The sequence below is a fragment of the Monodelphis domestica genome, chromosome 2 (genome assembly GCF_027887165.1).
Source record: "Monodelphis domestica isolate mMonDom1 chromosome 2, mMonDom1.pri, whole genome shotgun sequence".
NCBI lineage: Eukaryota > Metazoa > Chordata > Mammalia > Didelphimorphia > Didelphidae > Monodelphis > Monodelphis domestica.
The window spans coordinates 374,551,492-374,565,181 of NC_077228.1; the positions used below are offsets into that span (position 1 = coordinate 374,551,492).

Below are 13,690 nucleotides of genomic sequence, written 5' to 3' on the forward strand. Positions count from 1 at the left end.
AAAATAACTATGCAAAACTCATGCAAACTTGATTTTATAAAAACTATTTGAACAATTCAAATGAAACTTTTCACTACATTAAGATCTTACTTATCCTATCATTAATACAGAAAACCAAAACTAACTACATTAAACCCATAATCAACTTATTATAATAATAACATCAATACTTTGTAATAATTTAACTATATATACATCTATACAAATATACAGACCTGTAAAATTTCTATATCTATGTATATGTTATGTATAAACTATTTTCATGTTGAAGGAGGAAAATAAACTTCCCCCCTTAAGATAGTCTAAGAAAAACTTAAAGATTTTGTTTAGAAAGTTATGTATGTTTTCTTGATTTTATCTCCAAGGAACACATAAAGTCTTCCTGTGAGATAAGATCTTTTTTATTTTATTGTGTATATTTTAATTTAATTTAATTGTTTTTATTATTTTAATGTGCATAATTATTATTATTTTCCTAAGGTGATTTATCTGTATTTATTTCTATGGATACTCATCACGTGGTGATGATGTTGCAGAGTTTGTGAGAAATGTGTCCTATATGTGTACGTTATTTTGTAGTGAATACTTAGCAAATCTTTAAAGTCACTTCCTCTGCTACTGTCTTGTCTTTGTGTTGTTACTATGTAGTGTTTGTTTGCAACTATAGTGAAAGTGTGTAATGTTATAATGGTGCAAAAAATCTTACAGTTCATGTCCATAATCAGTCTGTGTTACTCTTCTGTGTTGATTTTTTCCTGCAATGTCTTTGTTACAGTTCAATCGTCCTTTTTGCTGTTATCTATGTTTCTTCTGTGTTGTCTTCTCCTTTGTCTTCATCTCTGTCTCCATTTCATTCTCTCTACTTCTTCCTTCTCCTCCTCCTCCTTCTTATTATTATCTTTTTGACTGTAGCTGTGTAATCTGATGTAATCTGTTCTTCTGCTGTTGCTTTTTTTATGTGCGAGCAATGCAGCCAAGTTTCTTTCTCTAATAAACTTAATACTTAAAAGTTTTTATATAAACTGAATCCCCAGCTTTTATCGTATAGAGTGCATAATCTAAGACACATGTCACACCCACAACTTCCATTTAACCCACAACTTTGCACTCTTCAGGGGATTTGGCAGCACCAGTGTCTAAGAAACAATCATAAACTTATGTTTCTATTTTAGGGTTACATGGGGTTCTATGCTATTTTCTGGAGAATGGACAGGTATCACAGGAGCTAATACACTAGGATCAGGAAAACTCAACATTTGTTCCTGTTCCTCATTCCCTAATTCTTCATTGATTTCTCCTGCAGTAATTTCCTGTTTTAAAAATCTCTTTGTCATTTTCATTAGTTTTCATTCCATTGCCCATATTTCCTAGTCCATTTTCTCCATATACTATCTTTTTAACTGCACAGGCTTTGGCACACCATAATGAAGTCGCACCTTTGTACATATCATGTTTTTGGGGATTCCCACCAGCTACTTGGGAATATTTTGGACGAGCACCTTCTTTGATATATTCTTGCATGATATGCAGGTCTGTGGCTTGTGAATTATGGTAGCATCCAGAATCAAAATAATTTGGGTAGTTTGGTCTCCCACACTGGAATTAATTATTAAATTCATTATTAAACCCATAATTTCTATATCCATTTTGTCTGAATTCATTAAAGTGATTAAATCTATTGCCTCAGTTTCCCCTGAAGCTTTGTTCAAAGAATTGTCCCCTAAATCTGCAGTCTCTTGAGATGACCAGGTCTGTTACAAAGAAAACATTTTAGGGTTTGTATTGTCTGGGGTTGTAATTATTTCTAGGTTGTCTATAAATTCTTAGTGCAACTATTGTTTTTTTCCTGCACTTCACTGGATTTCAGTTTTTGTTTAAGCTCTCTGATTTCTTTCGTTAAGTTATCAAGTATATCATTTTTCTCTTCTGATTGCCTATATTTCTCATCTTGGAAAACATAGTTAGCAATTCTCTGAATTTCATCAAGACCCATGTCAAGCCAATTTGGACAGGTACTCCGAAAATAATTCCAGTCTACAGGGCATGTATTTTTCACCAACTGTCTGAGAATATGAGTTAACATTTTCATCTGTTAAAGTATCCAACCCAAACCATTTTTCTGCACAGTCAATAATTTTATTGAGGAAAGTGGAAGGAATCTCTCCCACTTCCTGCTTTAGGCACTCAAATTTAGACCAGGTTCCTAGATGTCTGGAATTTTGCCTCATAGTTTCAATTATTGCCTCCCTGGCTGTAGTTAAGTTTCTGTACCCCACAAAAGAGTTATATTCCCAATCAGGTTCCCGAGATGGCCAATCGGCAATTTAGGGGTTATTATTAATGTCCTGTATAATCTGCTGTTTCTCCCTTTTTGTTAATAATTCATCCATAAGGATGTCAAAGTCCAAATAAGAAGGATTGTAAAGCTTAACTAAGTGCTTGAACTGCTTTACAACTGCCATAGAGTATTTTTCTTAAAACTGTCTATGTCAGCCTGTGTAAACTTTTTGTGGCACATGAGATTCACTGTTACATGCTCTGGGGTCACTATGGTTACCTTCCTTAGAGGAAACATATGAGCTGGTTTGCTCTCTAATGATTCAGTTTCCATTTCTAACTTAGTTGGATTATCTGTTTTGGTTGCACCCTCTAATTTAATTCTTTCATGTTCTTTAGTTTCTGCCATTGTCCCTTTAGCCTTGAGTAATTCCTCATATTGAGTTTGCATTCTATCCAATTTAGTCTCTAGATAGTTCACTTTTAACATTAGATCACTCTTTGCAGTAGCTTGCTTGATGCTTGCTTTTAAATGTTTAAACACAACTGCCAAAGATTTGATCATCATATAAAAGCACATGATAAATAATAGTAGCACAAGGACATAAGAGATTAGTTGTAGGAGTGTCGATGAGAGTAATGGCATTAGGAAGTCATAGGCAAGTACATTTTGTATATATTCTGGTACAATAGTGAAAATGAGAGAAGTCATATCTAACAGAGAAAATTCCATGGTGATTTTATGTAGCTAATTCACCAGGTTTTCTGAGAGTCCAGATTCTTTGTATCAAGTTGACTGGGAGATGGATTTTGTAGACACCTAGAGTTCAGCTCACTGTTATCACAGCTCACAGTGAAACTGTCAACTCTAGCTGCTTTCACAGGCCCCCTGCTGAGATAACAATTCCAACTGCCTAAGTTGACAATTAAGACCCTTAAAATCAGATAGTTAGGTTCTTTGTCCTATTTAGCTCACTAAACTATAAAAATGGCGAGCCAAATAAATATAGATGGAAAACTGTTCAAAACTGTTCAAAAACTGTTCAGATACTTTTGACAGATGTAATCAAAAGTATCCTCAGCTCAAATTCCCTTCAGGGCCAGGCACAAGGACACTAAAGAGACTCTTATTATAAGCACAAAATATTTAGTGAATATATAAGGATAAAGAAAGATTTCTAATTATAACGGATTCTAAATCCACCCAAATAAACTCCCAGGTTCCACAAGGAACCACTTCTCCTGTGTTTCACAGGCTACACTACTCTTCCCTGATCTGACTAACCCAAATTTATTTCCTTTGGAAGATTTTGGAGAATTTTCTTGTATATCTTCTTCTATCTGCTCTGTATTTTGTATTTTGGCTCCATAGAATGTGTCCAGAGTCGCCCCTTTCTTCTTATTTTTCTTGGTATTTTGGGGCTTCTGTGCTTCTGTGGAGTTTGTCATCTCTGAACGTGGAGGATTGGCTTTTCTTGTCTTTGTCTGGTGATCAGAGGCTTTAGTCCTGGGCAGATGGTTCTATGACTTTCCCTGGGTTAAACTGAATATGCCTCACTGGAACTGGAATGGAAGGGTCGGACCACGAGGCCACACTCTCCCCCTGGCTCGATTTCCGGAAGTTGCCTTCAGAATCCCTGGCCGTGAGGCTGTTTCCTCGGCCTGCGGGGGGATGGGCTGCCGCTTCCCCAAGCTCCGAGAGCACAGACTTTCACTGAGACTTGGATAGCAGGATCCAGCCTGTGAGGCTGTCTTGCCCGCCCTGAGGGTTGCTGTTGTTTTGACCAGCTCTCTGCAGCGGAGGCCCCAGGCAGTAACTTTCACCCGGACCTACGGGCTCTCTGCAGCGGAAGCCCCAGGCAGTAACTTTCACCCGGACTGGGACTTGGGTAGAAGACCCTGAGGGTTGTTGTTCCTCAGACCCTGCTCTCTGAGCCAGGCGCGGCTGCCGCTTCCGGGAGCCTTGGACTCTGCGCTCCTACCCCTGAGGTCCGAGGGATCTCGGGTTCTGGCTTTTAAGGGGAGCCGTACCTTTTGAACCGGGTCCAGGTCCAGGAGGAGGGTTCCCAGGGTCTGTGCTGTTGATCGTTTTGAATTTCGGCGCCTTAGGAGCTTCTAGTTTGAGATCGGTCGGGAAGGGTTTTCCGGAGATCTGAACTTCAGCTTTCTCTAAGCCGCCATCTTAACCGGAAGTCCTCCCAAATTTATACTATCTAAATAAAACTACCATTATTATCCTTATAAACCTTAACTTAGCCTTCAAATTATAAAATAGCAAAGGCTAGCTGGTTGAATCTCAACAAGAATCAAGTTAGGACTCTTGAGTCTTAACAGATTCAGAGTCCAAACCAAAGATGAGGTTTTTCTTTGGTCTTCTCAGAATTAAACAATCTATAAAAGGAACAATAGATATTCAATAGTGTTTCCCAAGTTGGGAAAGGAAAGCACTGAGAGAGAGAGGCAAAGATGTTACCTCCTCCAACCCTGACAGAGTCTCTGAGTGTGTGTCTTTGCCAATTGCCAGAGAGAGTAATTGACACAGAAAAACAGTTATAACTGTCAGCATCTGAAATCAACATTCTCTCTTAGCTCTGCTTTAAAATCCACTTCTTTTCTCAAGCCAGCCACTTTATTTCTTATCTCTTAACTAATAAAACAATACTTATTTTCTAATATCATACTTACAGCATCAGCACCATATTTGTGTCATAAAAAGAATTTGGTAAGATTCCTACTTTGCTTATTTTGCCAAATAGTTTGTATAGTATTGGGAATTAATTATTCTTTAAATGTTTAATAGAATTCACTTCTGAATCCTTTTGGCCCTGGGGATTTTTTCTTGGGGAGTTCATTGATGACTTGTTGAATTTCTTTTTCAGAGATGTGATTATTTAGGTATTCTATTTCTTCTTCTGTTAATCCAGGCAATTTATATTTTTGTAAATATTCATCTATTTCACCTAGATTATCAGATTTATTGTAATATAATTGAGCTAAAATCTGTTCTTAAGATCTAATAAACCCAGGAGCATCTATGAGGCTCAGTGGATAAAGCCAGGCCTGGAGACAAGGGTTTAAATCTAGCCTCAGATACTTCCTAGCTTTTCGACCTTGAGCACATTACTTAAACTATATTGCCTAATCCTTACTACTTTTCTGCCTTGGAACTGACATGTAGTATTGCTTCTCAGATGAAAGGTAAGGGTTTTAAAAAATCTAATGAACCCAATCACATTTAGGTATGACTGATATATGACCAATAAAGCTGGATTTTAATAAGATCCAAAGTCAGAAGTCAAATTAAAATTCATAAAAACTGGATTTCCAAGAATAAATATATGCAGGAGAAAGGGAAAAGATGTGACACTATTATAAATGATAGGAAAGAGACACATCCTGTAGTACATATTATAGATAGAATTACTGATTATCAAAGTAGATATTAACAAGGAAAGGAAAGAAACTCAGCACAGGAGTGGGAACAGTTCTGAAATGCTAAGTCCAAAATGAATTTTAACAATGTAATTTTTTTCTTCTGGGAGATTCCTAGCAATATCATTTCAGACCTTAGGGGAGAGATGTGTCTGAGAGCACAGAATGGGGTGGTATGAAGACTATATGGATTCAGACATCTCTCTAACCTAGAAATGGTGTGGATTAAAAATGTTAGATACAATTATTTCTGGCAGACTTGTGTCCACAGAATAGTGTAATACTAATATTTTTTTCCCCTTCATCACTAAGAAGGTGACAATACCCTTGTATTTTGCCTTCAGAGTATTGTGTTCAGTTTTGGGTGCCATAGGACATTAGATCTGCAGAGATTGTCTAAGAGGTTGTTACTGCAGGGAAGGAATGGAGAAGACCATTCATTTATAGCACGTTTGGAAAGTCCAGTGAGGAAAGAGTTTTAGGAGCAGGCAAAACCTCAGATGGGGCAGCTAGGTGGTACAGTCGATAGAGTACCAGACCTGAACTTGGAAAGATTCATCTTCCTGAGTTTAAAGCCAGCCTTAAACATTTACTAGCTATGTGACCCTGAGCAAGTCATTTAACCCTGTTTGCCTAGCCCTTGCCCCTCTCTCTTAGAATTGTTACAAGGAAGAGTTAAAAAAACAAACAAACCCTATTTGCCTCAGTTTTCTCATCTATAAAATGAACTGGAGAAAGAAATGGAGAAGCCCTCTAATATCTTTGCCAAGAAAATCCCAAAAAGGGCACGAAGAGTCAGACACAACTGAATAACAACACAAGCCTCAGATTATCAGAAATCCAGGTGTGCAAGAGAAGCTGATGAGACTTCTGGGATGGGTCCTTGTCTCCTCTAGGCACTGGAGGGAGGAGGGAAAAATCCACAGGAAGAAAAGACACCAATAGGACTGCTTTGAAGCAGCAAACACATTGCCTGGGGGCACTAGGAATCATGCTAGGGGAGAACTAAAATGCCTAACAGCCATGATTTCTTCTCATCAGCTGAAATCTGACAGACTTATTCAATTCAAAACAATCCATCGGATCATCTGGGGAAAACTTTTTTGGATGAGGATCTCAAGAAAGAGCAGAGGACATCCACACTCCTGCACTGATTTCCCCAAGGCTACCTGCAGAGGCCCAGAAACTGGGCAGGCAGCAAGGTTGGAAAGAGGAGGGAAGGAAGATAGGCATTAAAAGGGGGATATGATCGACACGGTCCGAAGAGGATAACACCTGAGCTGGCAGCAGGAAGAGAGCATGTCTAGTCACCCTGCAGCTGTTCCCCCACATCTGGCTTCCCCCAGGTACTCAGTGAGGAATGGGAGTGCTGGGGGACAGGAGTCTGGTCCTGTATGATGGGCAGATCCAGAACGAGGCCCCGTGACGATGCCGTCTCCCTTGCACAAGTGGGCCTCTTCCTTCCTTGCCAGTCATTTTACAATTGACTTCCCTCCACAAATTCGAAGATCAAGCAACACTTGGCTCCTTCCTGTCCCTCCCACGTGATACTTCATCTACTGACCTTGCCTTTTTTTTCCCTTGACAAACAGCCATTTCTGTCTCAGTAACCCCTCTAACAGAGCAGGTAGGGGCGAGGCAGATGGAGTGAAGTGACTAGCCCAGGGTCACCAGCTAGGAAGCACCTAAGGCCAGATTTGTCACCAGTCTACCTTGCTATGCCCATGCCTTTTCAATGGTTGTCCTCTATGCCTGAGGTAACACTCCCCCTCCTAACCTCTGGCTTCCTTCAAGAGCCATTCCCACCCATGAACCCTCTTACTGATAGCACATCCCTCTGAGATGACCTAGGCCTTCTCAGTCCACATACATTCTGGCAGAATTCGAAGACAAACTAGTGACTGACTTCTAACTATAATTCCTATCAAAGTAGCATGATTGGGGGATGCTAGGTAGCTAAGTGAATAGCCAGCCAGGCCTGGAGACGGGAGGTCCTGGGTTCAAATCTTACCTCAGACACTTCCTACCTTGGGCAAGTCACTTGACCCCATTATCTAGCCTTTATTGCTTACAGTATTGATTCTATGATGGAAGATAAGGGTTTTAAAAAAGCATGATTATTACTATAAATTATTATTATCATCATCATCAATTAGCATTCATTGACATATTGGACAAATTGGGTCTTAGCTTTATTTGTCTCTGCCCAGAACAAAGGGCTACAAATATTTTACTTCTTCACATCAGCCTGATGGAAATAACTTGGAAAGAATATGAATTAACAGCAACATGTGAGTATAAAAAGGGTTATCTTTTCAGCCTTTCTAAATTGACTCTAAATAGAAGTAATTAAGAAAAAACAACATTATTAGAAAAAAAGTTTTAAAAGTACCCGTTTTTTCTCTCGTAGAAATTCATACCATGCGAATTCATGAAGAGGAATCATTATAGGGTCTTTAAATGAGTCTGTATGAGCCAACTTCAGAGCCTAGGTTTTAAAATGAGAGAAATATTATTTCAGTGACTTTGCTCTTAAGATATAAATGATTTCCTCCATATTTTATATTACTTCAGGTAAGTCCTACATAATTCATTGTTTGCTTAAAGCAGATTCATGTTAGTGGTTTTATAATCTGTTTGTATTCTTTTAGTACAAATTTCTCTTTAATTCCCATTGAACTTATTCTATAGGCACCTATAACAAGACAATGTAAAAGGAAAAAAATTATAAGTTCTTGGTAAACGTGGTGAGTTATCAAATAAGGTAAGTCAAAATTGATGTTTTGTGGGGGGTTTTCTGAAATTCTAGAAATATGTCTACATTGATGATTTCTGCCTAAGAATATAAAATATCTAGATATTTCAAAGTCAGGGGGTACCAAAAAAAAAAGCAAATAAAAAGTCCCCATGCTCATGACCTTTTTATCCTCCTAGCAAAATTTGGAAGCTGAGAGGTAGGTGAAGGAAACTGAAATATATTCATTACTTAGGTGTGTTTTGAAAGTTCTATTTAAGTTTTTGAACAATGATACATGTATAACCCAGTGGAATTGCCCATCAGCTCAGGGAGGGGGGAGGGAAAGAACATGAATCATATAACCATGGAAAAAATATTCTAAATTAATTAATGAAAAAAAGTTCTATAGATCATCGGCTTTTTTAGTTGAGGAACACATAAACTTATTATTGACAACTTGGTTTTCTTATAAACAGATATAGTTCAATTCAACAACCATTTACAAAGCACATTGTATGTGTAAGATACTAAGTAAGCCTCTAGGGCCTGATTTCAAGGAGCTTATTATCTAAGAGGAGGAAGGAATGATATTAAAAGACAATTCACTGAGAGTAGGTGGATCAGTGAATTGAGAGTCAGGACTAGAGATGGGAGGTCTTGGGTTCAAATTGACCTCAGATACTTTCTGGGCAAGTTACTTCACTAACCACATTGCCTAACCCCCTTAACTGCTCTTCTGCCTTGGAACCAATACATAGTATTGATTCTAAGACAAAAGGTCAGGGTTTAAAAAAAAGAATTAATTTACTTAGACTACAACTCCATATTTGTTAAGTGAATTTTTTATAGATCTTAATTGTTGTTATAACTGGAGGCAGAAACTGTTGAAATTCAAGGAAACACCTTTTATATGCTGGTAAAAACTTAAAAACACGAAAAATAAACACTATAGTATAGCAAAGAAAGTTCTTGTTTCCTTGAGTTAGTGTTCTCTATAATGTCTAGAAATTCTAGAAAAGCCTTATTTTGAGAAAAGAATCATAAAAAGTGTGTGTGTGTGTGTGTGTGTGTGTGTGTGAGGGGGCGGGGAGGGTGAGGGGGAACCCCAAAGTGAATGAACACAAACTTTTACTATATATAGGACTATAATTCCTCTGTTTTCACTGGCTTCTCCCCATCTGCCTACAAACATATTTAGGTCCTCTAATTTAAAAAATATTGTCTCCCTTTTATTGCTTATAAGAAGCAGAGGTTGTGTCTCTGTTGCCCTTATCAGTTATATGCATCCAAAATGTCCAAAACTGAACTTCTCTTTCCCCCAAATCCTCCTCCTCTCCAAGTTTCCCTATTACTGTCAAATATACCACTACATAGATGAGCTGGAGAAGGAAATAGCAAACAGTTCCAGTATCTTTGCCAAAAAACCCCCGAAATCAGGTGATGAAAAACTGGATGTAATGGAAAAAACAACTGAACAGCAACAAAACACTATTTTCCAGGTCACCTAGGCTCAAAGACTAGATGTCATCCTGACCTTTCCCTCTCACTCCTTCAGAATCCAGTCTGTTGTCTCGTCTCATCTGAGTTCATTCTACAGATTCTATTTTCATAATGTCTCTGTATATACCTCCTGGCAATGCCCAGACCCTGGCATAGGCCCTCATCTACTCATACACTAGCCTGAAGTCATGGGAATGAATGAGTTGGTCTCTTGCTGGTTGGTCTCCCAAGCTTAACTTTAGGGCCTGGGAAGTTATAGGATTTGCTCAGAGTAGACAGCTGATTAATGACCCAGGTCGAATTGGAACCCAGATCCCCCAGACTCTGATCTGCACGCAGTATTGCCTCTCTTTAAAAAGGTGTCCAAGTCCAGTGTTACCATTTCCTTCATAGGTAGGTCCTCTTTCTTCAACCAAACTGAATCCACAGCAAAATCCATCCCTTGTTCACCGACTCTATTGTCATCTTTTGACCTCTCAGCATTATCAGAGAGTGCCAATGATCATTCTAGTAAATGTCTATATACTCCTCCTAAATAAGTATCATGCCACCCTTTATTTTAGAACCACTGTGCTCTGCTGGTTCCCCTCTGATTCCTCCAGACTCTCCTCTGTCTTCCCCTCATCTTCACCAATTCTTTATGTGACTCTACTCCAAAGATCAGTTCCTGCTCTTCCTCTCTTCCCATTCTACATTTGTACTCCTGACAAACTCATTCACTCCAATGACTTCAACAAACCACCTTTATTTCAATGGTTTTCAGTCCATTAATATAATAATATAATAAATATAATAGCATATGATATAATATGATATGATATAATTAATATAATGACATAATATAATATAATGACAATATAATATAAATATATTTTTAAACCCTTACCTTCCCACTTAGAGTGGGTTCCAAGGCAGAAGAGTGGTAAGGACTAGGCAATGGGAGTGAAGTGACTTGCCCAGGGTCTCACAGCTGGGAAGTGCCTGAGGCCAGATTCATAATATAATTATATTGCTCTTTTGTTCTTCACTAAAGTCCTACTCTTGTGACTCATTTTATTGCTGAGGTGACCTTGAATTCTTACAGATCATGATGGCAAAACGCATATTTTGACTAGAAAATCTTGGAAGTATGAGCTAAATTTGAACTTACATCTTCCTGAGGGCAACTAGGTGGCCTGGTGGATAGGGTGTCAAGCTTAGAGTTAGAAGACCTAAGTTACATTCAGCCTCAGACACTAGCTGCATGGCTCTGGGCAAGTCACTTAACCCTGTTGGCCTCAGTTTCCTCACCTGTAAAATGAGCTAAAGAAGGAAATGATAAATCACTCTAGGTTCTTTGCCAAGAAAACCCCAAATGGGGTCACAAAGAGCTGGACTAATTAGACTGGACTAATTTAGAATGACTAAACAACTTCCTGATTCCAGGCCTGGAGCTCTATTTATGGCTCTGGGGCTAGTTTGTCCATCTGAGTTAAAATAAACACATGGACTTGGCCTTTAAGAGGAACTGTAGAAGGACTTACGGAGACCTAGAAGCATGAGCTGCTTGATTCCCTAGCAAATAGGAAGATGTAGAGAGCAGTCATTTCAGAAGGGAATTTACGTTTCTAAGGAAGGTAGAAGCACACGTTAAAAGGAAAGGGAGATTTTAAAGACATTTAATAGGCTTGAGTATGTTTTTTGGGGTTAAATAAAACCTGTATTTTGATAACCTGACTTCCCTTGTCCCCTTTTGTTTTGTTATGGAGACCTAGATTCTGATGTTGGGGGGCAGGGGGGCGGGAATCCTAGACAGAGACATGAGCCAGGGCCAGCAAGAGACAATTGAGAAGCTTCAGAACTTCAGTCTGAGGTATATAGCTCCCTGGCAGAGATCAGATGATGCAAATGTGATATGGGGCCAAACAGCAATGGAGTCACTGCATGCTTGAGAGCTGGTGGCTATCTCTAGGAGCCAAGAGTATCAGGAAATAGCAATGAGGTTAGTGTTGGTTGTTTCTGGATATTAGAAAGTGCCGTGGGGAGCAGCTGAGTGTCTCAGTGGAGAGAGCCAGGCAGAGACAGGAGATCCTGGGTACAAATTTGAACTCAGACACTTCCTAGCTATGTGACCCTGGGCCAGTCACTTAACCCCCATGGCCTAGCCCTTATTGCTCCTTATTGATTCTAAGATGGAAGTTAAGAAAAGGAAAAAAGAAAAAGAGAGAGCAAGTCATGGGTGTGAAGAAGGAAGACATTTGGACAGGGAGCACTAGCTTTTGAGTTGAATGCTTAAGTAGTTTGTGAATTGGCATCAGAGTGGAAATAAGCTACAGAAGGACAGAAGATATACAGGAGAAATGAGTTGGTGGGAGTTTGTAATGAATGAAGAGGATTTGAGAGCAACAGAGAAAGAGCTAGAGACAGACAGAGAGGGAGAGGGAGGGGGAGGGGGAGGGGAGAGAGAGATAGGGAGGGGAAGAGAGTAAGAGTAAGTGGAATAACTTGTGCCCAAACTGGTAAGCCTTGGCTGTGTATTGACCCTGACCCTGATCTAAGAATGTCTGATATGGGAATTTTGATCCTGGTGTACCCTCTAATTAAAGAAAGAAACTGACTGGAAAAGAAGAGTAGGAGGCTGCCTGTCAGATTTGGTATTGTACCATTTAATTGAATTTTGCATTTCTGAGCTCCTTCTGCTTCCCATCCCACAATTATCAAGCATTTCCCCCCCTCCTACCTCATCTCCTCCCACAGGAAAAGCAAAACAGAACAAATGTCCTCCTGCAAAATATACAAAGTCAAGCAAAACAAATACCCAATGGGCTGGTTAGGTCGAAATCTCATTCTGCAAATTCATCCATCTTTGTCTGGAGATTGGTAACATCAGACTTCTGTAATCATGGTTGGTCACTTTGTTAAACAGAAGTCCTTCAAAGTTCTTTGCTTTTACAGTGTTGACATTATGGCATTGTTCTCTGCTCACTTAACACTTCATCATAGGAGTTTTCCAAGTTTTCTCTAAACCACTTTCTTCACTTCTTACAGCACAGTAGTACCCAGTACATTCATATACCATTTGTTTAGTCATTCCTCTATTGATTGGCAGTTTTTAGTTCTTTGCCATTACAAAAAGAGTTGCTATAAAAATTTTTTTAAACCCTTACCATCCATCTTATCAATACTATATATATTGGTACCAAGGTAGAAGAATGGTAAGGGCTAGGCAGTGGGGGTTAAGTGACTTGCCCAGGGTCACACAGCTAGGAAGTGTCTGAGGCCATAAATTGTTTTATATAGAGAATTTTTTACCTTTTCTTTGATTTTTTGGCGATATAAGACTAATAATGGTATTGCTGTATCAAAGGATATGCTTGGTTAGTAACTTTTGGGGCATAATTCTAAATGGCTTTCTAAAATTGATGTACCAATTCAAACTCCACTAACAATGCATCATTATGCCTGTTTTTACTTAGACTCTCTCATGGAAACCCTTGTCACTTTTTTTGTTAACTTTGCCAGTCTGATGGGGATGAGATAGAATTTCAGAATTGCTATAATTTATATTTCTTTAGTATTAGTGATTTGGAACACATTATTTTCCTATGGCTACAAACAGGTTGATTTCTTCTAAGAATAGCCTGTTGATGTCATAAATTGGGGAATGGCTCTTATTTTTATAAATTTGAATCACTTCCTTAGATATCCTGGAAATGAGCTCTATATCCGAGAAAATGTCAGAAAACATATTTCCCCCTATTTACT

The 13,690-nt window shown here is 38.8% G+C and overlaps 1 protein-coding gene across 2 annotated transcripts in view; it reads right to left on the bottom strand.

Moving 5' to 3' along the window:
• PPIL6 (peptidylprolyl isomerase like 6) overlaps positions 1-13,690 on the bottom strand; it is a 79,810-nt gene that overhangs the window by 56,333 nt on the left and 9,787 nt on the right. For both annotated transcript variants that reach the window (XM_007484426.3, XM_001378895.4), the window contains exon 2: positions 8,102-8,197. In XM_007484426.3, coding sequence (XP_007484488.1) covers positions 8,102-8,197 — 96 coding nt within the window. The remainder of the gene's footprint in view (positions 1-8,101; positions 8,198-13,690) is intronic.